This window comes from Pan troglodytes, chromosome 4, assembly GCF_028858775.2.
Source record: "Pan troglodytes isolate AG18354 chromosome 4, NHGRI_mPanTro3-v2.0_pri, whole genome shotgun sequence".
Lineage (NCBI taxonomy): Eukaryota > Metazoa > Chordata > Mammalia > Primates > Hominidae > Pan > Pan troglodytes.
The window spans coordinates 110,730,611-110,756,578 of record NC_072402.2 but is presented as its reverse complement, the minus strand read 5'-3'; the positions used below and the strand labels follow the sequence as shown (position 1 = coordinate 110,756,578).

Here is a 25,968-nt window from a genome sequence, read left to right as displayed (position 1 = left end):
CTTTAAAAAATAAATAAGTAAAAAATATCTTTTTAAAGTAAGGATCTGTGCTTCCTCAGTGCTGGGAGGCAGGAAGTAGGTGCGCTGCTCCTCACCATGATACATCGCCTGAGCCATGGTGAGGAGCAGAGCATGGTGCTGCCTCACAGGCACTCGCCTTTCACTCTACCCAGGAGCAGGGTGGGGCGAGCCTCACATACTACCTGCGGGAGTCAGCGCCCTGCCCTCCAGGAGGCTGCGGTCATTTAGTCACTGACCATCCAGGGGCTGTGCCCAGCCCTCCAGGGAACTGGAATATGCCATCTGTGTCTGCGTGTTTGCCAGATGGTTCTGTAAAATGCCACGTTAAGGCAATCGACAAATCACAGTGGCCGTTCTGTCCAGGGACAGGATGCCCCTGACTCATGCACCAGAAGAGGGCTTCCTTTCCCCTCTCTGCTGAATAAGAAGTAGGCAAGCTGCCACTGCTGGAAGACAGGGTTGTGTGCCAGAGCCCTGTAAGGATACATCCAGTGGCAGGAGGGCCTCGTCTGGTCAGTGTGATCACACCTGCCGTGAGACTGCTCTTCCTCTTCTGCGCCTCTGGGGCTTCAGTCTTGCATCTGCTTTTGTCCTGGCCCCACCCAATCCCATTCCCCAAACATTCACATCAGGTGACTTAAAGCTATCTGTAAAATGGATCCGGATGTTCCCATCCTCTACCTCCCAGCAGAAATGACACCCTCTCCCACTTCTTTTTTGGTTCCTAGCGCCATGAATTTCCTTCTCTCATGGAACATTTCATTGCTCATTTCTTAATATGCCTGGTTCTACCCCCAACTCCTCTCCTTAACCCTCAGTCCCCCCACAGAAAGAGAGTCCTTTTAGGGCCAGGGATTGTGGTTTACTCAGCCAAGTACATGACTCCAACTCTCATGTCTTCAGCTGTTCCTTCTAAATGGTCCCTAAATTATCTCAACCTCATGCCCACTGGACATCTCCACCCAAATATGCTAAAGCCTCAAAACAGCACATCCAATACAATTCTGTTTCTTCCTGCCCTTTGATGAATTCCTATTTATGTTAAAAATCCCCTTCTCCTAATGATCCAGGATTATAACTTGTAAGTCTCCCCTCCCTACCTCTCGTCAGCAGGTCATAATTCCTTAAAATCCCTTCCATTCCTTTCCATTGCACTGACCCTCAGAACCCAGAGAGTAGTGTCCTAATGGGTCATTCTGTAGTTTGATTCTGCCGCCAAAATACCTTAAAGCATACTTCGGATTAGGGTGCTCTGCATAAGCACCTTCAGTGCCTTGGCACTCAAGATTGTCCGTAGGTCCCTAACTTAACTTCCTAGCCCATATTTCAAATGTTTCCCCATGCTTGATCTGTAGTCCAGCCCCTCTGGAAAATTCATCTTTCCAAGAGCACACCCTTTGCTTTATCCCTGATTCTCCCTCATCCTTTCCAATCAGAATGCTTACCATCTTGAAGCTTCCTTCAGTCACCTCCATCACGTATCTTCTCGCTATTCTCTGAGTCTTCTATGGTACTTTTTTGAGACAGGGTCTCACTCTGTCATCCAGGCCGGAGTATAGTGGCACAATCACAGCTCTGTGCAGCCTCAACCTCCCCAGGCTCAAGCAGTCCTCCCACCTAAGCCTCCCAAGTAGCTTGGACTACAGGCGCACACCACCACGCCTGGCTAATTTTTGTATTTTTAGTAGAGACAGGATTTCACCATGTTGCCCAGGCTGATCTCAAATTCCTAGGCTCAACTGATCCGCCCGCCTCAACCTCACAAAGTGCTGGGATTACGGGCATGAGCCACTGTGCCCGGCCCTGACTACTCTTTACCCATCAGTGGCCCACAGAGCCCTTGACTGTTACCAGTGCCTTCGAAAAAGCCAGCAAGACTCCTCAGAGTTCAAATCCATGTCCAAGTTCATAAACCATCCACCCAACTATAGAAAACTTCCAGACTTGTAGGAACCAACATTTGTCCCTGAATGGAAAAAGGATAACACTAGTTGACCCCTATTTCAGCAGCTGTGGATGAATACTGTTTTTGAGCCACACAAAGAGTGGGATAAAATGAAAAGGGAAGTGGGTGGGGTGCTTTTTAAAAGGGAGCCCCCACTGAACAAATAAGCAGCAGAATCTTCACTGGTTCATGAGGAGGACCATTATTGTAAAAGGTGCTGTTTTATTTAAACTTGCTGATTCTTCATATCTGGTTGATGTATAAAAGCAATCAAGCAATGGAAGTTGTGCTTAGAATTCCGTAAAAGCACATGGGTCTGCAGGACATTAATGGAATACAAAGTGTGCCTGTGGCTTCATTAGCACGCAAATAAACTGCCGAGCCCCAGAGCCAAGTGCCTAGAAGCACAGAGGGTGAAGACTGAGGCTCACTCAAGGGATTGAGGGGTTGTTGCTTGAGTAATTGAGATTTATTTTACTTTTCTGCCATCCCTCCAGCATCCCCAAAGCTCAAAGAGAAGAAGGCCTTGCCTGGGACCTCATAAAGGCAGAGTGGTAGAGGGCACTGGAACACCCAGCAGCCACTGGCAAGGCCTGTGAAAACTCCAGATGGATTTCCTGGACAAGAAACATGTTCATAGCAAAGTCTGGGCAAAAAAAAGTTAGACTGCTGTTGTCCTTGTGCTGCTACTCCTGGCAAAACACAGCCACCGACATACCTGCAGAACCTCATTATCTGGGGACACTTGAGCCTTAGTTCTGCAGGGCTGCACTGTTAAGCAGAGGTCTTGTTTATCTTGCACTCTACTGTATTCCCTTTGTGAATCACAGGCTACTACCCAGTGAGATGCGTAAGGGCACAGGCTCTGCAGACAGAATCCCAGGTGGGAGTCCCAGTTCTGCAGGGACTAATCTTAAGTTCCTCATCTATAGGCCAGGCGCGGTGGCTCACGCCTGTAATCCTAGTACTTTCGGAGGCCGAGGCAGGTGGATCACCTGAAATTAGGAATTCAAGACTGGCCTGGCCAACATGGTGAAACCCTGTCCCTACTAAAAATACAAAAATTAGCTGGGCATGGTGGCAGGTGCCTATAATCCCAGCTACTCAGGAGGCTGAGGCAGGAGAATCACTTGAACCCTAGGGGTTGGAGGTTGTGTTGAGCCCAAGATCACACCACTGCACTTCAGACCAGGCGAAAGAGTGAGACTCCATCTCAAAAAAAAAAAAAAAAAAAAAAAAAAGTTCCTCATCCTTAAAAATGAGAATCATGATAGTACTGACTTCAAAGGTTATGTGGGAATGAAATGATGTTATCCTTATAAAGGACTTAGAGACAGCTGTTATCTGCTGCCTGGATTTTCTAAAAAATAAGTAAACATTGTGGTGATTACCATGAAGGAAACGGGATGATGTGATACAGTCACTGTGGAGATTTTTTTTTCCAATAAAGTAACTTTAGTTTGCAATGAATAATATGAAGGAAATGGCAAGGTGTGGTGATGTCATAGCTCTGGGACATGAGTTTAGATGGGTGGTCAGTCTAGGCCTCTCTGGGAGGTGACACTGAAGCTGAGATGAGGAGGAGAGAGGCAGAATCATATCCGGAAGAGGCCCTGGCTGTGCAGGGGTGTGTTGAGGACCTACAGGATTCCATCAGGGCAAGGGTGATTCCAGCAGCCCAAAGGCCCAGCAAGTAGCACTCAGGTCAAGCAGGGCCTTAGAGGTCCAGGCAAGACCACAGGGTTTATTCCACGTGTAGGTGAAAGGCAGTGAAGGGCAGTAACATGATCAGATCTGTCATGTGAAATGTTACCTGGGCTGCTGTGTGAAAACCAGGGCAGAGGGATGCAGGGGAGGAGACAGAGAAACCAGTTAGCAGGCTGTCGTGGTTGTCCGGGTGAGAAGTGATGACCACTTGGACCTGGGTGTGGTGACAAATGGCAGGATGAGACTTGGTAGATAGAGTTTGCTGTTGAACAGATGTCGAGGATGAGGGGAGGAGGAGTTAAGGCTGACTCCAAGTAACTTAAACTGCCTTAGCAAGAATTTTATCAGTGAGAAAACTCTTGACAGAGAGATCTGAGCCCAGTGAGTGACTGGGTGAAAGGTGGTGCCATTAGCCAACACAGGAGAGAGAGTGGCTGTCGGAGGTCATCTGGGAAGTAGTCCTCTGGACGTGTGAAATCGCAGATGCCAGTTAAGAGGCCGCAAACAGACAAGTCCAGAGATCCAGGGAAAGGCCTGAAGATAAGAGTGTGGAAGTTTTTAGGAAAAGGGAATGGAGGGAGTCCATTAGAGAAAAGGATAAGATAAAATACAGGCCAGGCCCAAGTCCTAAACAACACCCAGTATTTTGGCATGGAGTATAGAAAGGGAGCAGCCAATGAAGCAGAACGAAATCAGGCTCTGGAGGCCTTGTGCAAGCCATGAGCAAAGAGGCGGTCAGCCCTGCAGGTGATGCGGGCAGGTAAGAAAAGGACAGAAGGGACCAGACCGCTGGAGGCAACAACTTGGAGCTCACTGGTGAGCTCAGTGATCCACGTCAGTGGAGACAGAGCCTGATGGGTTAAAAGTAAATGGAAGGTGAGGATGAGAGAAATCACATATGCAGACAATTCTCTTAGTGACTAATTCCATATAATCAGCAATTACTAAGAAATTCCAGGCCTTGTGGCTGCATGGCTGTGACTCCCTGTGGTTTGGTGTGATTACAGCTCCTCTGAAAGGTTTCCTGGCCAGCTGTGAAGCCACTCACAGCCTCATTGAGACTGGGCTCTCGCCCGATGACTCCTGCAGCTCCTCATTTGGACTCTAATCACAGAGTACCGCTGCTGGCCTTTTTATTTTAGGGAGAATATAACCTCCTTACTGACTGCTCACGAAGCGGCACTGCCAGGCTACCCAGGTACACCAACAAGCACCACTTCCGAGGCTTGCTTCGCTCTGCCCAGCGTACTGGCAAGCCACCTTGGTTTTCATATTACCTTTAAATTCACACCACGAGTCTGCCTCTTAATTCCCTGTGTATATTCCACTGCCTTGAAACGTACCACATTATGTTTCAATTAAAAAGAATCCACCAGGTGGAGTTGCTCGGGCCTGTAATCTCAGCATTTTGGGAGGGCAAGGTGGGAGGACCACTAGAGCCCAGTAGTTTGCAACCAGCCTGGGCAACATAGTTAAGACCCTATCTCTACAAAAAAAAAAAAAAGTTTTAAAAATTAGCCCAGCACGGTGGCACACACCTGTAGTCCCAGCCACTCAGGAGGCTGAGGTGAGGGGATTGCTTGAGCCTGGGAGGTCGAGGCTGCAGTGAGCTGTGATTTGTGCCACTGTACTCCAGCCTGGATGACAGATCAAGACCCTATCTCTTAAAAGTCCCACCCTGGCTCTGCAGTTAGAGTCATACGACCTTTTATCACCAGGAATAAGAAGCCCAAAAGCTGAAGTGGGAAGACGTGGAACTAAAATCCATGTGTGTACTGGGGGACTTCAGTTGTCACAGTCATTACAATCCACCATTGTTTTTGCTTGATGGTATGGGGTATATTTGTGAGTGCCGATACTACTGGGCATAAAAAAGGAATGGATTATATATTTCTGGCCATTCCAGGAAACACTGTATGAATACATTACTATTGAAGGTGCATATGGAACGTGTAGTGTTTAATTTTTGCTTTCTCATTTGTGTGAAGCCAAGAAAGCTTGTTTTGGCCTAACTTATGTACCCAAACCATATAAAATCTTAACTAAAGGCTAAGCAAATTTAAATTAGAAGTAGAAAGGAACAAGAATGGTTGAGGTTTCAATGTGACTTGAATTAGTAAGCTATGTTTCTTTGCATTTTCCACGTCATCGTTTGAAAATCTGAGGAAAACTGTAGACTTGATAAAGTGAGCCCCGTGCTTGCAATTTTGCATATAAATTCAGAAAGTCAGTTCCAGGAGTAACTGAAGCTCATCCTCAGGTCCAGGTGAGGAACTCTTCTGCCTTACGCTAGTCCCTCAAGCTTGCCTGATAACAAGAGTCAGCTGGGGCCCTTGTTAAACTGCAATTCCTGGGTCTCAACCCAAACCTACTGAGTCAGAAGCCAGGGAAAATATCTGGTAATGCTGTTACTGGAAAATATTACCGATCCAGACCCCAAGAGAGGGTTCTTGGATCTTGTGCAAGAAAGAATTCAGGGCAAGTCCACAGAGTAAAATGAAAGCAAGTTTATTAGGAAAGTAAAGGAAAAGAATGGCTACTCCATAGAGCAGCCTTGGGGGCTGCTGGTTGCCCATTTTTATGGTTACTTCTTGATAATATGCTAAACAAAGGGTGGATTATTCATACCTCCCCTTTTTAGACGTTATAGGGTGACTTCCTGATGTTGCCATGGCATTTGTAAACTGTTGTGGCGCTGGTGAGAGTGTAGCAGTGAGGACGATTAGAGGTCATTCTTGTGGCCGTCTTGGGTTTGCTGTTTTGGCTGGCTTCTTTACTGCAATGTTTTATCAGCAAGGTCCTTATGACCTGTATTTTGTGCTGACCTCCTATCTCATCCTGTGACTTAGAATGCCTTCACCATCTGGGAATGCAGCCCAGTAGGTCTTAGCCTCATTTTTACCTAACTCCTATTTAAGATGGAGTTGCTCTGGTTCACATGCCTCTGACAGCATTAAACAATTGCTCTAGAGCAGCACTGTCCACTAGTGATATAATATGATCCACAAATGCAAGGCATGTATGTAATTTTAAATTTTCTAGTAGCCCCATGAAAAAAGAGACACACATGAAATTAATTTTAATAACAATGTAACCCATTATGTCCAAAATATCTCAACATGTAATCAGTATCCTTTTTTTTTTTTTTTTTTTTGAGACATTGTTTCATTCTTGTTGCCCAGGTTGGAGTGCAGTGGCACGATCTCGGCTCACTGCAACCTCCACCTCCCAGGTTCAAGCGATTCTCCTGCCTCAGTCTCCCAAGTAGCTGAGATTACAGGCATGTGCCACCACACCCAGCTAATTTTGTATTTAGTAGAGACAGGGTTTCTCCATGTTGGTCAGGCTGGTCTTGAACTCCCGACATCAGGTGATCCGCCAGCCCCGGCCTCCCAAAGTGCTGGGATTATAGGTGTGAGCCACAGCGCCCGGCCCGTCATCAGTATTTTTTAAACTAAATAGATATTTTACATTTTTTTGTGTTGTCATGAAAACAGATCAACCCAAATTTTAGGTTTAAGTTTACAGTTGGCCTCGTCTTTGCATCTTTAAATAAATGAGCATCATAGTTCTTTCCTGGGGTTTCTCCCAGCGGTTCACTCCCATTCCCTTCTGAAGGCCAGGCAGTTCTGAGCTCCCAGCAATGGCTACTCCCCACCCCTGCGCCACAACCCTAAGCTGGGGTTGGCCTGGGTCTGAGAGACTCTCTCCTGCCCTTCTGGGGTTCTATCCTCCTTTGGAGCCTGCCAGATCCAGAAAGTTCCCTCTGGTCCCCTGAGGGCCTGGGTGCTGGGTAAGGAAGCGTTTTGTCTTGTGGAAGGGCTGCGATTTCCAGTCTCCCTGTTCGCTGAGTGTGGATAGGAGTGGGGGAGGGAGCGGATTTGACTGCTCTAGGTAGCATCCCAGAGTTTTTTGTTGTGAATTTCTTATTGAGTTTGTGGTTACATTTTTAACTCTTCAGTTTTTTTTTTCCTTTTACACTATTAATCAACATTAGAATGAAAGATAAAGGGCTCTAAATGGTAATAAAATGTAGGGCAAAAAACCTTTCCCTGCTGTTTTTAGCTGGAGGGAAGCAGGAGTCCCTGGCTTCCCTCCGCTGGAGGAGGACTGCTGGGAAGGCTGAGGAGGTGTTGGGGGGCGGGTGGGGAGGAAAGGAGCTCCCCTCCTGCAACACCATCCTCACTGCTGGTAGGAAATGCTGCCACTCTCCAATGCCGGGAGGAAATGCAGCCAGATCCGAGATGTCCTGGAGGCTGCTAGGGCCTAGGAAAAACACATGCTCCTTCCAGCTTAGCAGAGGCGGGTAGGAGAACTTCCTGAAAAATGAGTTCTGGGCTGAGGGCTGGTTGCTAGACTTCCCTTAAAGATCCTGCCCCTTCCATCCTCTCTCCCAAAAGCAGGTGTGGATTTTATGTTGTAATTCCTTTCTTCATTGATCAGTTTGGAGAGCTTGACTTACCCTCATAGTAGCTAAAGGCAGAAATGTAAAAGATTAGATATATGAAAAGCTAGGAAAGGAGAACCAGGGTCTGAACCATTTGGGCACCAGAAAGGAGCCTTCTACCCCGACGTCACATTCCCATGCCGTTCCTACATGACTCTAACTTGCACTTTACAGAAAATATACAAAATTGTAAAAATATCTGGCAATGCAAAAGTGAGTGAAGTAGAAAATGAAAGCCTCCCATCAACCCCCTTCATGAGTTAAGCATTGTTGAGTTTGTTTCACCTTCTAGTCTCTTATTACAGTGTCAGATATTCACACTCAGCTTTTCAGTTTTTACAAAAATGGCATCTTTAGAACTCACCCTTTTTGCTTAAATGTATCAGATATCCTCCCATGCCAGTGCATGGCCATCTGATTTGTTTGTCTGTTTGTTTTGAGATGGTCTCACTCTGTCACCCAAGCTGGAGTGCAGTGGCAGGATCATGGCTCACTGGTCTTGACCTCCTGGACTCAAGGGATCCTCCCAACTTAGCCTCCTGAGTAGCTTGGACTACAGGCATGACCCACCATATCTGGCTAAGTTTTATATTTTTTTGTAGAGATGGGGTTTCACCATGTTGCCGAGGCTGGTCTTGAATTTCTGAGCTCAAGTAATCCACATTCCTTGGCCTCCTAAAGTGCTGAGATTACAGGCATAAATCACTGCCCCCAGCCCTCCATCTGCATTTTAAAAATATTTTTCAAGCAGAGCATTTCAGTAGCATGGGTAGGCCGTGATTAACCAGTTCCCTGCTTGTCTCCCTTTATTAGGCATTATTGTAACCAATGCCTAAGTGAATCCAAATATAAGTGATGTATCTTTAGGAACCTGTGCTCCTGATATCTCTGTAAAATCAATTCCTAGAAGTGAAGTTGCTTAGTCAAGGGGCATGTTCATTAATTATTTTGCTAGATCCTACCCAACTGTCTTATAAATTAATCATGCAAATTTACATTCTACATACAGTGAGTCCTTTTTAAAGGAATTCCTTCCCTAAATCCTGGTTTCTTAATATGTCCCAAAGAATCAAATACATTACCTTCAGTAAGTTGTTCTAAAGCTGTTTTAACAGTCACTAGAAGCTGTCACCCAGGCACGGTGCTCAGCACTGGGGGTGCATTGGGGAACCAAACCAAGTAAAGTCCTTGCCACTCTAGAACCCAACACGACCATGGGGGAGCCTCGTGGCTCCAGCATGTAATACGGTGACGTAGTGCTGAGTGTGCTACTAAGTGGAGTAACACTGTGCATGTGATAGAAGGATCTTGGAAGGGAGTCAGAGTAGCCGGGAAGGCTTTGATTAGTGTTTCCCTGCTGGGTCTCGTGGGAATTAGAGGAAGGCAATGAGCTGACTGGATACTGGAAACCTCCCTGAACTGACTCTAATTAGCTTGGGTTACCAAAGTAGTAGAGGATCCACAGAACTTGAAGCTGCTTTGCCTGTGGAGGGCAGGTAGTCAAAAGTGCAAATGTAATTTCATGGGAAAAAGGACCCTTACAATGAGGAGAGTATCGTATCTACTCCCTCTACCAATTTTTTGGTTTTTGGCAAGGTGGGATCATGTTGGTCTCAATGAGTGGGGACCTGTTCAAGGTAGGTTGCTAAATCTGAGTGGTTCAGGAGATACTTAGGACACTTGAAAAAGAAGGGGATGGAGACAGATGGGGGTTTGTGGTCAGGCTGCACTCATTGCTGAGGATCTGGTATGCCAATAGTAGAAAGGAACTTCTAGATTAGCTAGAAGACTAGAAACAGAAATTCCTGTCTTGTTTCTTTGACACATAAGATCTCTAAAAAGCCTCTGTCATTGAAGAAATGGGCTTAAATCTGCATTTGAGAATGAATTCATTCAGGTGACAGTAGCGCTGCTGGGCCCTTTAGTATCTTTTCTCTCCCTTGCCTTTAGGCTTTGCAAGCTAAACCTTCCTCTTTCTGTCACCACTTCCCAGGTAGTGGGCACCTCCAGCATCATCTCAAACTACTCCTGGCCTATTTTGTCTCCTTTAATATAGAGAAAAGAAGTTGAAGGCCAGAGTTCAAGAGCTGGTGAGTGCCTTGGAGAGACTCACGAAGAGCAGTGAAATCCGACATCAGCAATCTGCAGAGTTTGTGAATGATCTAAAGCGGGCCAACAGGTAAAAATCTCCCTATACCCAGCCCCCACCGCCCTCCACCTGTGGTACTTGGACTGACACCCCGCATGTAGACACAGCACCAGGGAAGGACATTTCCCTAACTCTTGAGAACTAACTGTAGAAAGTGGGTGAGTCCCTACCTGGCTCTCTAAGAGCCTGGTCTTCCTTAGAGTGGCATCTCCCAAGATGTTCTGTGGAAACTAAGAAATGCTCAGTGACAACATCCTTTGGCCAAATGTAGCATACTGTGGTATATGCCTCCTGATACTATGTATCTTAAAGGTTCTGAGAAGTCATATAATAAAAAATCTGTTTAAGCCAGTATTTTCCAAACAAAATTAGCCATGGAATTTATTTGAGCAACACAATATCCACTGGAATACTTCAGGAAATACTGCTCTAAGACTGGGTTCAGGACTCTTCTCTATAAAAAACGGAGGACCTCAGAGAGCTTTTGTTCCTGTAAGTTGTATTTACTGATACTTCTGATGTTAGAACTAAAACCAAGATAAATTCTTTAAAGTTTTTATTATTTCATTTACAAAAAAAAATGGCATTTTTATGAAAAACTACTTTCCAAGAAATAATTAGAAAAGTGGCGCTGGTCTTACAATTCTGCAAATCTTTAATGTCTGGCTTAATAGAAGACAGCTAGGTTCTCACATTTGCTTCTGCAGTCAACATTATGTGGATGTATATTGAGAACACCTGGCATCATCCAGCTGTATAGTTGGAAGTAAAAGCTCAAGACCTCACAGACCTCCTGAATAGGTTTTACAAATCCCTGGGGTGAGTCCTCAGACTATCTGGGAGAACTGCAGCTGTAAGGGTAATGACTGTACATGGAATGGACCTACCTGGGCTCACTGTATACCCCACCACCAGGCTCTGGTGGGAACAGTTCAAAGGCCTGTATATTCCATGTTTGGCTTTGCAGCATTGGCTTATGGCCTAATTTAATATTCTGAGTCCCACCAGCCCAAAGCATAAAGGGAAGGTGGAACAAGAACAACCTCTCTGCTCTCATCCCAGGTATGGTCACTTTGATTGCAGTGCCTTAGGAATACTCTCCTGTAAGATACACTTGACTATGTTGCAAGCAACCATGGAGCAACAAATAGACCCACTATTTGTATTTATCCATTTTGGACTTGGCCAATTTGGATTGCTGGTTTGACTCTTAGAACCCCTTCTAATATGTGAGAGTGACCAGCCTCTAGCAATCTGGCTGGATTCATCAGGGTTAAGCCAGTAGGTGACTGGCCTTTGAGTGTTGACATCCTGGTGCTGTCCCTCCTCTGACCACTAGATTTCAGATTCTTACTGAAGAGGATGAGTGATCTTTCTTCAGAGCAGTGCTCACTAGATCTGGTTATCCAGTGGACAGGACGGTGTGTCACGATGCTACTTAGGATGAATCTTCATACCAATTTCCCTTCATTCTCACCTAGCAACCTGGTGGCTGCCTATGAGAAAGCAAAGAAAAAGCATCAAAACAAACTGAAGAAGTTAGAGTCGCAGATGATGGCCATGGTGGAGAGACATGAGACCCAAGTGAGGATGCTCAAGCAAAGAATAGCTCTGCTGGAAGAGGAGAACTCCAGGCCACACACCAATGAAACTTCGCTTTAATCAGCACTCACGCACCGGAGTTCTGCCCATGGGAAGTAAACTGCAGCAGGCCACTGAGGACAGAAGGGCCCATGTACTTGTTGGGAGGAGGAGGAAAGGGAAGGCTGGCAGGTAGGTCGGCACTTGGACAATGGAGTGCCCCAACTCAACCCTTGGGGTGACTGGCCATGGTGACACTGTGGACTGTATCCAGAGGTGCCCGCTCTTCCCTCCTGGGCCCACAACAGCGTGTAAACACATGTTCTGTGCCTGCTCAGCGGAGCCTCGTTTCTGCTTTCAGCACTCACTCGCCCCCTCCTCTTCTGGTCTGGCGGCTGTGCATCAGTGGGATCCCAGGCATTTGTTTCTGTAAGATTTTCCATTGTATCCTCTTTTTGGTAGATGCTGGGCTCATCTTCTAGGATCTCGTTTCTCCTCTTTCCTCCTGCTTCATGGGAAAACAGACCTGTGTGTGCCTCCAGCATTTAAAAGGACTGCTGATTTGTTTACTACAGCAAGGCTTTGGTTTCCAAGTCCTGGGTCTCAACTTTAAGACAGAGGCGGCCATAAGAGGTGATCTCTGGGAGTTATAGGTCATGGGAAGAGCGCAGACAGGTGTTACTTACAGTCCCAGATACACTAAAGTTACAAACAGACCACCACCAGGACTGTGCCTGAATAATTTTGTATTGAGAGAATAAAAACTTCCTTCAGCCTTCATTTTGGAGGCAGGGCTGGGAAGGGAGCGCTCTCTTGATTCTGGGATTTCTCCTTCTCAGTGGAGACTTATTAATATTCAAGACTTAGAGCTGAGAATCTTTTTGATACCTGTAGTGGAACTAAAATTCTGTCAGGGGTTTCTTCAAGAGCTGAGAAACATTATTAGCACTTCCTGCCCCAGGGCACTACATAATTGCTGTTCTGCTGAATCAAATCTCTTCCACATGGGTGCATTTGTAGCTCTGGACCTGTCTGTACCTAAGGACAAGACACTGAGGAGATATTGAACATTTTGCAAAACTTATCACGCCTACTTAAGAGTGCTGTGTAACCCCCAGTTCAAGACTTAGCTCCTGTTGTCATGACGGGGACAGTGAGGGAATGGTAGTTAAGGCTTCTTTTTTGCCCCCAGATACATGGTGATGGTTAGCATATGGTGCTTAAAAGGTTAAATTTCAAGCAAAATGCTCACAGGGCTAGGCAGTACCAAAGTAACTGAATTAGTTCAGGAAGGTCTTCCATCTTAAAACAAATTTATTCTTTTTCAGTTTTACCTCTTCTCTCTCAGTTCTACACTGATACACTTGAAGGACCATTTACTGTTTTTTTCTGTAGCACCAGAGAATCCATCCAAAGTTCCCTATGAAAAATGTGTTCCATTGCCATAGCTGACTACAAATTAAAGTTGAGGAGGTTTCTGCATAGAGTCTTTATGTCCATGAGCTACGGGTAGCTCTATTTTCAGAGCATGATACAAATTCCACAGCCTTCTGTTCGCTGGAGGATACTCCAGCCACCAATTCGGAGGGCAGACAGTTGTATCCTAAAAGCAACCACTGAGAGGCCAGCAGTGAGGCTGCCCATCTCCAAAACGAAACAACAGATCAACTGGTATCAGTCTAGAAGGACCAGCTTTGGGGTGCTTTGATCACTATGAAAATGTTCACTGGTTTCTGTCAATCATTTGGTCAAAGTTAGTTCCTGTGATTTTTTTTTGAGATGGAGTTTTGCTCTTGTTACCCAGGCTGAAGTGCAGTGGCGTGATCTTGGCTCACTGCAACCTCTGCCTCCTGAGTTCAAGTGATTCTTCTGCCTCAGCCTCCTGAGTAGCTGGAATTACAGGTGCCCGCCACCATACCCAGCTAATTTTTGGTATTTTTAGTAGAGACAGGGTTTCACCATGTTGGCCAGGCTGGTCTCGAACTCCTGACCACTGATCCACCCACCTCGGCCTCCCAAAGTGCTGGGATTACAGGCATGAGCCAATGTGCCTGGCCATTGCTGTGATTTTTTAGAATTTTTCACTTTTCATAAAAAGTTGCATTTTATCATGAGGAAAATGTTTTGGCTGAAAAACATATGCCCAAAAAAAAAAAAAAAAAAAAAACAGTTTTCACTATTATTTTTCCAGCTTGCCTAGGGAAACGTCCTCCCCTGACCAAAGTGAGATGTGCATGGCTCTTTTGTGATTAAGCAGGCATCAAATGGGCAGTTTTCATTTTCACTGACACAGAAACATGTGGCTGAAGCAGGAATAAAATCCTGCCTACTGACTTCTGTCTCCATTCCTGCTCCAGGTAAAATCAGAGAACCTCCCCTTCTTGGCCCTTTAATTCCCCCAGGCAGAGGCGGCTCCAGCTCCTGTTAAGGGCCCCAGTTTTACTCATGCTACCTGACCTTAGTTTGAGTTTAGTACTTTAAAATGTGATTTGGGTAAAAACTATTTTGCAGGCAAAAGTGTTAATTTTATAAATATGTATAATAAAGCTATAAAAGTTTTTCCTTTTCTTGTATTTTTCAAATACTCCCCAAGACACAATCCTTGAAGGTGAACTAGGTGGCACTTGATTATGCTAATTGTGGGAGCTACTGAACTATATTGATTAAATTAAATGCTTGCAGGTGCCTGAGTAATTTTCCTTTGTGAATAACCTGGCTCTACCTGAATTTTTCTCTAACATCTCCAATGAGGGTAAACAATGATCCTGATTCCAATTTATATGAGGTTAAAAACCTTCAGATTTCGTATTTTGAATTGTTCTCCCTAGTTTCCTCAGTGGTTACCCCCTTTTAGTCAGTAACCATCTCTGTTCAGAATTCAGTCTTTGGCTTTTGAAGAAATGGGCACAGAGCAAAAGGACCCATTTCACAGTTCCCTTGGAATATATTTCCCATTGTTGGACTGAGGCAAACAAAACCAACTGTGCAAATCACAAGCAAAAGAGACTTCTGTCCATAGTTGGAGTGCCATCAGTGTGAGCTTACCAGCTACAAAACCTGTCATGGACTGGGGAACAGTATGATTCCTTATTGAAACTTTCATCATCCTCATCGGCTGGCTTGTCAGCGTTCTGAAGTTAATATCCATGCTGCCTGAAACAAATGTTATGTTTAACTAGCACTTAACTTTTAAAATTGCTTAATTCTCCTTTCAGATGCATGCACTAAGTCTTCTCTGAGCCTGCAGCAATATTTTAGAGGGACCTCTTCTAAGTCAGAGCCTTGACATTCTACTCCAAAAGGAAGTCCAAATTAGAGCCCATAGGCTTTTTCTTAAAAGCTGTTAAGGAGTAGTAAGAAAGTTACCACTCTAAGGAAAACATGAAACTATCTGAAAGTCTTCTGGTTCCTAACTGGATACAGATTAGATTATTTTAAATGAGAAAAAAGTGCACCGCAGTTACCCAATCAAGATTGGACTGCCTGTGTCCCTGGCATGAATTAAAGAACCTCCATAGTTGCTTGTTCCCTTCTGAAGGTGTTCCTATGGCCCACGAGAATTATCCAGCAATCACTTTTTAAGTCTATCAGTCAACCTTAATAGCTCTCAAGAGTTTGGATTATCAAGCTTTAAAGTGATATCAAGATGACTATAAAAAAATAAACATTTCTGAAAGTGTCCTTTCCTCCATAAGGCTTTAAACAATTTGCAAATTCTTAATTGGGAGTATGTCCCAATCATTGTATTAAACTATTTACAGCTCCACCTACTTCTAGATTCAGCAAACAGAGCTACTAGTTAGAGTATTTTGAGAGCCAAAATAGTAAGAGACTTCTTTAATGGTTGAGATTTCTGCACTGACCTTAATTAGGGTACTGCCATAGGGCTACCAAAGTTTTTAGTGAGGGCTGGGGAGGTGGAGCATAAGTAACATTTTTTTGCTGCAGAAGGTGATGGCTTTGTAGAACACTATAAAATTTTTCAGGAAAACATACAGCAAATTTTCTTATCCAGTGGGAACAGCCTATTTGACAAGGAATGATACAAGTTTGATTCACCTTTGAGCACTCTTACAGAGTTTATAGAAGAGGCGTAACTGGTTACAGAACAAAAATTACGCCTTCACTATCCAGTTCTTAAAGTTTATCCACATCCTGCAAATCTTATGTTTATGTAGGTCAGGTTAAAGTAAGCTCCAAACTTGTGGCCTTCAGAAGTATCTGTTTAACACACCTGAAATTACTCTAACTTAATACATTTGTATTCTCTAAGAAATAATGCTGACTGCTGTCACCACAGCATCACTGATCTCTCAGTGGCAGTTAAAATATAAACAAGTGGAAAAAAAGTATACAAGTTGATAGCAGCTGTTCATGTATTCTTGTTTTGCTAATACCTGTGTAGAGAAAGACAATTTCACATGCAGATCACCATACATTTTTGCTTAAAGGTTACACTGGGTAAACTGTTTATCACATTACATCTGGGTGAGATTTTGCATGGGACCAAGAGGAAGAAATCATTCAGTCCCGGAAATAGCAACTGCTATGAAAAACCACATCCTTGACTAGTACTTCATCTTTCCACAGTCATTCATCTGCTAATCAGGTGAAATATCAGCTCAGCAGAACAAAGCAAGTTATATACAAATTTCCCCCACATTCACACTGATGCCGTACTTAGTAATTCTGGCTCTACCATTCCCTTTTGCACTTTTTGCAAGTCAAATTCATGTGGAAAAATGTTCTGTTTGTAGAACTCATAGTATTCACTTATAGTGCTCATGTCAGGAATGGCAAGTGAGTAAGAGCCCCTGATAATCTGCTTTTGTTTGAACGTAATGCAAAGATAATAAAATATGTCCACTTCTTTTCTAGTTCTAATCAGTTTTTAGACATCTTATCAAGATTTATTTACTTTGCATGAGATTTGTTTCCTATTATTTGAATATGTGCTATACACTTGAATTAGAAAAACCTGCTTGAATGTATTGTCAGTTGTTAAAGCACATGTGACTAAGTTTGCATTTGTCAGTATTGTTCTACTGTTTGTACTGAAAGTCTCATTTTAAAATTGCTACTTAACACTGTACTATACCTTGTAATTTTTTAGATTCTCCACTTGTATTCTTTAAATGTTTCCAGATGCCTTTAGTTTTAGCTGCTGTAAAATAGCTACTTTGCGTTATTTGATATAGAATTGTTTTTTAAAAACTCCATTTATTTATACAGAGACATTTATAATATTTTACAAACATTCTTATATTCTGAATAAATATTTCTAATTCCACAGTGTACCTTAACTGTGTTATTTAAAGGGTAAGGCTATCCTTCTGTAGAACTGTGATATACATGCAGGCAAATATCAAATCCATGATGCTTACATGAAATCAAGAGCCCTAGTCAAAGCAGGGGGGCTAGAAGTAAGACTATTTATTATTAGATCAAAATGGCCAAAGAACCCTCATTTATAGCCCATTTTTAGTTGGCTTTTAAAAATTTGGCATAAATAGGAAGTTATCTATTGAAGAGAGTCTTTTCCCCTCTTAAAGATCATTAAAACGGAATGTAATCAAGGACTGGAAATGCAAGGAAGTCATATAGGACAACAAGATGGCAAGCAGCTTTGCAACACGTCTGTTAGGGAAACATTACAATGTTCTCAAGTTTTCACTATGGAAGCAAAGTAACTTTGACAGTAAGTATAACACCTTAGTCACTCTCCTTTTGAAAATTTAAAATAAAAGTTAGTTACTATCATATAGCTGAGGTCTCTAATGGAAAAGAATGTCTTTCTTTCCCCCTTGAGATCCAAAGTTAAGTATTCCTATTGCAAAACCTGATTCTAGCACAAACTTAAGAATTGCTGGATTTTAAATATCTAATGAATTCACATCTCAAGCCCTACACTATAATCTTGCTTTAAAGCAACAAACTTAATTGTTTGAGGTATTTTCATTTTTGCAGAGACTCTCCACAATATTTCTTCCTGGGGTTTTTTCTTTTTTTTTTTTTGGTTGTTTTTTGTTTTTTTCCAGACAGAGTCTTGCTCTGTTCACCCAGGCTGGAGTGCAGTGGTGTGATCTCAGCTCACTGCGACCTCTGCCTCCCGGGGTCAAGAGATTCTCCTGCCTCAGCCTCCCAAGTAGCTGGGACTACAGACACGCACCACCACGCCCGGCTAATTTTTGTATTTTTAGTTTCACCATGTTGGTCAGGCTGGTCTCGAACTCCTGACCTCGTGATCCACCCAACTCAGCCTCCCAAAGTGCTGGGATTACAGGTATGAGCACCGCGCCCAGCTTCTTCCTGTTATATAAACATACTTTTATCATGTTCATCTCATACTTGCCATTTTTATTGGTCCAAAGAGCAACCACAATGAGCAACTCAGAACCTACGATGATAAGTAACAGTAGCAGAAAACCAGGCTAAGGTGGTAACTAAAACCGCCCAAGCAGCCAATTTTATTGATAGTACATTACAAACAATCTAACACAATGATGTTTTTACAGAAAGCCAGTATCTGAACAACCTTCCATCATTCAAATTGTATTTTGTAAGATTAAAAGGCTTTTAGTTTCTAACCTATTATTTACATCAAAAAGCTTTCAAAAAGTTAGAGCATAACTGTTAAGACATAGGATTTTGTTCATTTTCTCAGTGGAGGGTACAGAGTACAGCTGACATTCTAGTGGGTCTTTGGAAGTACAGTAATCCTGCAAACATTTAAACTCCAATTCGCAAACATGAATCACCGGAAATCCTTTGATAGTCATACCAAACAATACAGGTAGTCTTTATCCTTTCATTAACACTGAGGGAAAAAAACAGGTGCTGTTCAACTACAACAACATAAATCTAGAAACAAAATGAAACCTGTTCTAAATGTTTCTGTTCTTATAACAAGGTGAACACTACAGGTGTTTTGGGGTTCCTTTTCTGCTATCAGTAAATGTTTGACAATTTCCAAAAGAGCACCAAGAACTGTATACTACCATGAACAGAATCCCTTGAAGTAGATTCACTTATAGTCTTTCTCCAAGCATTAAAATGCCCTATAAGGTAAAATAAAACACTGCTATAATCTAGGCAAAAATTAAAGGTTGAATCATTTCACATAAGATAAAAATAATTACTAAAGAAATAAAGTTCACAAATCTACTTGGTTATCACATTTACTCTAAAGTCCGGTTTTCTCATTGACCATAATATATTTAGTGAAACATTTCCTCAGTTTTTGTCTACCAGCAAAAGGTCTCAAAATAATTTGCTTAACATAACTCAGCATAAATATCTTCACCTTTTTCCGACTAAAACTTACTCCCAAATTGTTTTAAGACTATGTATCCTCCATTAACATCTTTAAAGCATAATGTAAAAAGCCACATCAAGTCTTGTTTTGGAAATAGGCACAGTATTAAAAAGTCAAGTCTTACCACTTTCCCATCCAAACTAATCTGTATGCCCTATTTTGGTTAGACAAAAGGCAATCTTATTAAGAGAACTTCACTTAAAAATGCTAATACATGAACTGGAATTCCGTATATTTTATTCTGAAATGAGATTGTTTTAAATTTTTATTAAAGCTAACAGATAAAAGTCTGAATTGTACATGGATCTAGGATAAGTCAATAATTACCAAGGATGATTTTTAAAAAGTACTATAAGGTATTAAGCTAATAAGCAAACTTCAAAACAATTATTTTTTAAAAACAGACATAAAGCAAAATAGTTCATGGTTTTATTGTCCTTCCCTGTTTTTGTTACTGAAGAAAAAGTTTCTAATATTTATAAAATGGAAGTCAGGTTAGCTGTCTCCTGTCCTAACTCTAAAGTGAAATATGACCAAAGAACTTTAAGACTCATTTCTTTGGACACTTGCATTTAACATTAAATGATTACTTGTGCAACATCCTAACACAAACCTAAAAGGAACCAAAGAGACAGCAGTCCCCTAGAACAGTAGCGAAATGCACAAAGAAACTCTTAGCAGTATGTCTTCTGTGTTTTCTGTCAGTGCATATCATATGTATAGTGCATAAAGAATACAAGTCTACTGTTATATGTTCCAAAAGCACTAACCCATCTAATCAACCAACTGCCGAAGAATTATCTTTCTAAATTTCATTCACAGTTGAGAACCTTTACTTTCATTTGCTGCCATCCATAGTCTTTTCCTAAGTATCACAAAAGCATATGCCTGCCCATCTCTTAAAAAATGACAATGCAGACTTGTGCTCAAAATGAAGCTACAGATTTAGAACCTCAGATTCAATGAACTAAAAGGAGAATACATTAAAATGTTAAATTTGACCTCAGAAATTCCACTATACTAAGGATGTTGCCTAAGACCTCTCAAAGACTGAGGTCCAGCAGAACACTGCCCATTTCACTCTAGAACCACACACAAGTCTGTTGTTCCCAAGCCAATGTGAAAGCTATAAGCCTTGAGACTCAAAAGAGCACAGGTGTCCACAGGTGACCCAAACATCAAAAGTGAGATCACCTTCTCAGGAAGGAAAGATAAAATCACTGCTTGCAAGTCTGTGGCAGGTTTGCTATAGAGATGTAAAACAAATTTTAAAAGATGGATTATTCTACAGAAGGGGTAAGACACCAGGGAGAAAAAAAGGACTCAATGGACTTTTTCCTGGCCAGTCACACCAAGAAAAAGGATTAAGAAACAACAGGTCTTCAAATGGCACTGAACGAACAGTAGCCAATAACCCAAAAACCACCCAACCACCTGCAGGAAACCTTCCACCAAAAAGCAGAAAACACATATTCAGGGCCATTGTCTTCTACTGGACTAAAAGACTGAAGTCTACTAAAGGTTAGGGTCCATGTGGGACAAGATTACAAACACAGCCAACTGATTTCTGCATTCACTCTTCGGAGTACCTTTGACCAATACTACCCAGCTAACGTAAGCACCTTGTGAAAGCTCATTCCTTTTAGGTTGTGCCTTCAAGCTGCTAACATAGCTAGACCATACTCCTCTGCTAACCACAGAAGATCCAAGATAAATGGAATGTTTTTATTGGTGATTTCATTACTCTGATAACCCAGATTAAAGATTTCATTATGAACAATTCTCAAGACCTCCATACTTTATCATAGTTTTTCTTTACACTTGTTTGTACTCAGCTGGTGGAAGTCAACCCTTTAAGCCCACTCCCATGCATAAGAGTAACTTTCACTCTTTTCCCTATTTTAAGACTATTTCAATAGTAAATGCTATTTGTCACAAGGAAGTTAGATGGAAAGGAATGAATCACCATTCAGGACAAATGTATAACCACTGTGATGTGACTGACACCAAAGCAGATTATGGCTGTGTGTTCTGAGTTGTCTTCCTGTAAGAAAGCGGTGCACTCAAGTTTGACTGGAGTTCTACAGTATCAGTACAGGAAGGACCAGACTCCTCATCACTGGTCTTTAAAGTGAGAAAAATTACTTTAGATTCACTGGATTGCTTGGCAATCATACTTCAAAAAAATTAACTTTATCCAGGGCTAGAAAACACTCGATAATGGCGATACATATATATTTATAGATATAGATATAGATATTCATATATATATGAATGACTACACTTAGGCCATGCAATGATCACATTTCTAGCCTGGAACATAATAAAGCACTCAAGTATTGATAAATACTCTAAAGTTTCTTTCTTATACTCTTTGCCCAGCAACTATAGCTATTCTTCTCCCTTCAGGACACTTTGATTCTATAACAATAATCTATCATATTTTTTTGAAACTGCAATCCAGAATCCTACTTTGAAAGCATGGGGCAAAGCCTGTACTGCCCATTTGCAATCTGCCATCTTTCTGACACAGGAGTACAGACTTCAAGAGCAACTCAATTCTAGGAAGCAAAAAGATGCTGAGAAAGCCCATCATAATCTCATTTTTAGAACTTTAGGCAACTAGACAAATGCACTTTAAAGTCTTAGGACATAATACAAAATCAGAAACTCTACCTAGACTTTACCAAGCTGTCAGGAGTACTGTTTGACAAAATTGTTTTTACTAACACTTGCTTACCTACAGACAGGTATGTAAAGGATACCGTCAAACAAAAAAATAGTTTGTTTTGTTTAGTAATCTAAAGTTACAACAACACATATGAACCCCATCCCCCAGGCTAGAAAATAATCCAAGTCAAAATTACTAGGAAGAAAAGTTAATGAGTCTGACTTTACTATAACTATGATTAACATACAAAGAAAATACTGCCTCGGAAAATATAGAAACACAAAAGATGTCAATCAAAACAAGTCTCAGGGAGCAGGAAGTTCCACTGGTACAAAAATAAAGATAAAAAGCCAAGAGAGACCACCCTGACCAACATGGAGAAACCCCGTCTCTACTAAAAAGACAGAATTAGCAGGGCGTGGTGGCGCATGCCTGTAATCCCAGCTACTTGGGAGGCTGAGGCAGGAGAATCACTTGAACCCGGGAGGCGTAGGTTGCAGTGAGCCGAAATTGCACCATTGCACTCCAGCCTGGGCAACAAGAGTGAAACTCCATCTCAAAAAAAAAAAAAAAAAAAAAAAAAAAAAAAAAAAAAAAGCCAAGAGGGTATTGTGCTAAGAAAACTAACTTGGCAAAATGTCTAATTTTTATAATTAACTTTGCTCTCCTTACCATTTAACTGTTGGAGATGAAAAAAGAAAGGATGAGAAGTCCATGAGAGAATAGGTAGTGAAATGTTTTTAATGCACACATGCACTCAGACCTTAACTTTTCTATAGGACACAATATGGTGACTTTTATAGAAGAATCTAATTCCTATAGTAGGAGGCTGTTATTTACTCAGATTTGAATTCCTTTTATTTGACATTACATACAAATTACTAAAGCCTTCAAAAGGAAAAGTACCAATTCAATCTTACAGCATAAAATTACTTTCATTATATGTCTTCATTAGCTATACTTACTAATTGATATTTAATAGAAAAATAAGGATATTCAAAGCTCAGAACAGCAAGTAGTAACCACAATTCCTTTGACAGCACTGGGAGACTTTCCTTTATACATGAATACAAAAATCCAACTTCATTTTCCAACATCTTTAATCAAATTTCACTCACACTATATGAGTTCTATTAGGTTCTCAGTCCTCTCCAAATGCTCATGTCTCAGGAGGGTATCACTATTTGAAATCCTAAACCATTCATTTGCTACTTCTTAACAAAAATTTTTGAAAAGCATGTAAACCACACCCTTATCTTTTGGATTACAATGGTTAGGTACAAAAACAATTCATTTAGCATCTTATAAATCATTTAAGTTATACATAAAAGCACCTACAAATTTTTTTAAAAATAAAAGATTCACAGTGCACTGCACCTTGGAACATATAAGGTTGGAACATAACATTTAAAAAGTGAATTCCAAGACCTGTATCTCTCTCAAAGACATAAAACATAATGAAGCAAAACCAACTACTCTTCTCATCTAGCATCTTAAAATGCAGCACTCAGTAGAAGTAAATTATTGCATATTCAGCATACTCCTTTATCACTTGATTTCCTCAAACCATACTAAAATTTCTCAAAGGAGAAATCCAGTTCGCTAAGCATGGCCTTTCTCAAGGTAACCTGAACACTGAGAAACTATTACCCAGGTTTGAGAGAATAAGTATAGTAGATGTACCTAAAACAAGTACATTCAACTTAAATATTTTCTGCATAGTTAAGTCACATCACACACATAAACTTTAACTCACATCTTTTAACATTTTTTTAACCTCAAACTTTGAGGAGAGCTAAAAGCCTGAAGTTATCATAATCACACCCCAACAGTACCCTTATATTTTGTTCCACAGTGCATTAAATAAAGCAGCGCAACAGCAATAACATTTAACCATAGTTAAACTACTGTAATCACAAAGATAATTTGTTGGTTCTTGAAAAGGCTCAACACCATTAGAGGCCATACTTCTGGTAACTAACTCTAATCTCTTTTGCTTCAGTATTGAGAGCTGAAAAATCCAACTCTACAGGCACCAGGAAGACTGGCCAAAGTATGAACTTAAAAAGAAAAAAAAAAAAAAAAACACATACCAAAAAAATAAAAAACAGTAAAAGTTAAATGGTTTCCAGAAGACAATAAATGAGTGAAAATTATTCATCTGCCAGGCAAACTACATTTTCACTCCTTTAACAATTTACCAGAAGTCTGGAATGCTGGGACCAACTATAAATATGGCTCGAAGAGACCCAAGCAAAGCAGCCGTATTTCTGAAAAGAACAGTAAAAGCTTCCAAACACAATTATATAATGCATTAAAAAGCAAAAGTCACAGGATTCAAAAATTTGTCACATTAAAAGATGCAGGATTCTGAATATCATAATTCTATACACACAGCTTTGTGAATTCTCCTGCTTAGCACCAAAAGGGTGACACTTTCATTAATAAATAGAATTTCTCCTTTAAAATCAAGCCATTTAAAAGCTAAAGCAAAGTACTACCAAGTGAATTCCTTAAATAGCCCTTCTTTTAAAAGTCCCATGAGGTTCAGTGGAACCCAATTAAATAGGCTACCTACACAGAATAAAGATTTCTACAATAACATTTATAAGCAGAGAAGTATTTTGTGGATACCACTGTAAAAAAGGATTTTTAAAACCCACATGATAGATACACACACACACATATACTCAAACACCCCCGACTCCCAAGAAATTCCTTCAATGAGGTCAGATGCAGCCAAAACACTAAAGCCCCCTTAACGCCCTGGTGATTGTCCTCAGTTATAGCTGAAATCCTCCTTAAAATGGGCACTGCCATCCTTATTTGAATTTAAAAATCCTGAAGCAAAATACATTCCTAGGAGTGAGTTATGTATGTTACTGTTATGTAACACATATACATAACGTGTAACCTAGTGAAATGCTTTATTTGGACTTGGGTAAACTGCATACCCCTTCCCTTCTCGCTCCATCATCCAGGGGCTTAGCAGGTCAATAAAAGCATGTCAGTCTCTGCTACTATTGCGAATTGGAACCTAATATAACATCAGTTTCCAAAGATCAATACTGGAGATGCAACGTAAAACCTAGTAATATCAGTTTTCCATACATATTTACACAACTGGAATATAGAAGAAATTTCCACAAGAACAAAAGTCTACGAGACTAAAGGGTTGGAGGCAGGACAGTAAAGACATGACCCAAAGTAGCTGCTGGGTCCCAGCCTCCATGCTGTCTGCTACATTTCCTCCAGCAGTCTCACAGGTTTACTGACTGCATGTAACCACAGCTCAAAATCACAGCATCAGCTCCCATCCACTCAAGCCCCTCCAGGCTACAGACTTTGTCCTTTTGAAGCGCTGAGTTCATTTTGGACATGCACATTATATTCCAGAAGCTGCTCAATAAATCCCTTCACTAAAACTCCAGAGGAAGATTAGAGAGCCTCAGTGGTTAGAAGCAGAGAGAAGTACAAAATGCCACCAAAATAGATCACCTGTAATCCTGACGAATGTGACATCTCAGCTCTTGTGTTCATTTAATAATTGGGCATTACTTTAAGTTTCTTTGAAAAATTCCAATATACTATTATTGCAATCACTGTAACAGGTAGATGGAGCATTCCCATTAACTTGGCTACTTGACAGTAACTCAATACATTATTTTCTTAACCAGAATACAAAATAAAACCCACAGTCACACAGAATAAATGCCCTCAAAGAAAGCAACTTAAACTTGTACTAAACACTGAAAAGGTAAATCTGTATAAAAGGTTATAACTGCATTTACAGTGCAAACTCGTGTTTCTTTCTACTCTCTTATAAACAGAAAATGTCTTCAGAAACATTGCCTCCCTGCATTTCTTTAAAACACCTGAGAAAGGTAAGGCTTGAGGAGACACCCACTCAAATTCAACAGGTCTCTGATCCTGGGACATTTACAATACATGTGCTGCTATCAAAGGTCCAAGATTTTCATTATAGCATTATGGTCAAACTTGAAACTCAAAAAGGCTCTGGATGAAAAGGGGAACTTGCAATGTCCATTACATGCCACGGGCTGTCCCTCGGCATGTTCTAGCAACTGGTCTTCATTGGAGCTAGGCAAGTCATATACAGCATCTGTTTAAA

The 25,968-nt window shown here is 41.4% G+C and overlaps 2 protein-coding genes across 10 annotated transcripts in view; one reads left to right on the top strand and one right to left on the bottom strand.

Annotated features, from left to right (window-relative positions):
* MCC (MCC regulator of WNT signaling pathway) overlaps nt 1-13,986 on the top strand; it is a 463,570-nt gene extending 449,584 nt beyond the window's left edge. For all 5 annotated transcript variants that reach the window (XM_009449469.4, XM_063810572.1, XM_063810574.1 and 2 more), the window contains 2 exons: nt 10,177-10,299; nt 11,751-13,986. In XM_009449469.4, the coding sequence (XP_009447744.3) occupies nt 10,177-10,299; nt 11,751-11,931 (304 nt within the window). In that variant the 3' untranslated portion in view covers nt 11,932-13,986. The remainder of the gene's footprint in view (nt 1-10,176; nt 10,300-11,750) is intronic.
* Nucleotides 13,987-18,282: 4,296 nt separating this feature from the next.
* Nucleotides 18,283-25,968, bottom strand: part of DCP2 (decapping mRNA 2) — a 44,274-nt gene continuing 36,588 nt past the window's right edge. For 3 of the 5 annotated variants that reach the window (XM_016953631.4, XM_016953633.4, XM_016953634.4), the window contains one exon: nt 18,283-25,959. In XM_016953631.4, the coding sequence (XP_016809120.1) occupies nt 25,796-25,959 (164 nt within the window). In that variant the 3' untranslated portion in view covers nt 18,283-25,795. The remainder of the gene's footprint in view (nt 25,960-25,968) is intronic. The other 2 variants (XM_063810575.1, XM_063810576.1) reach the window with 1 other exon arrangement.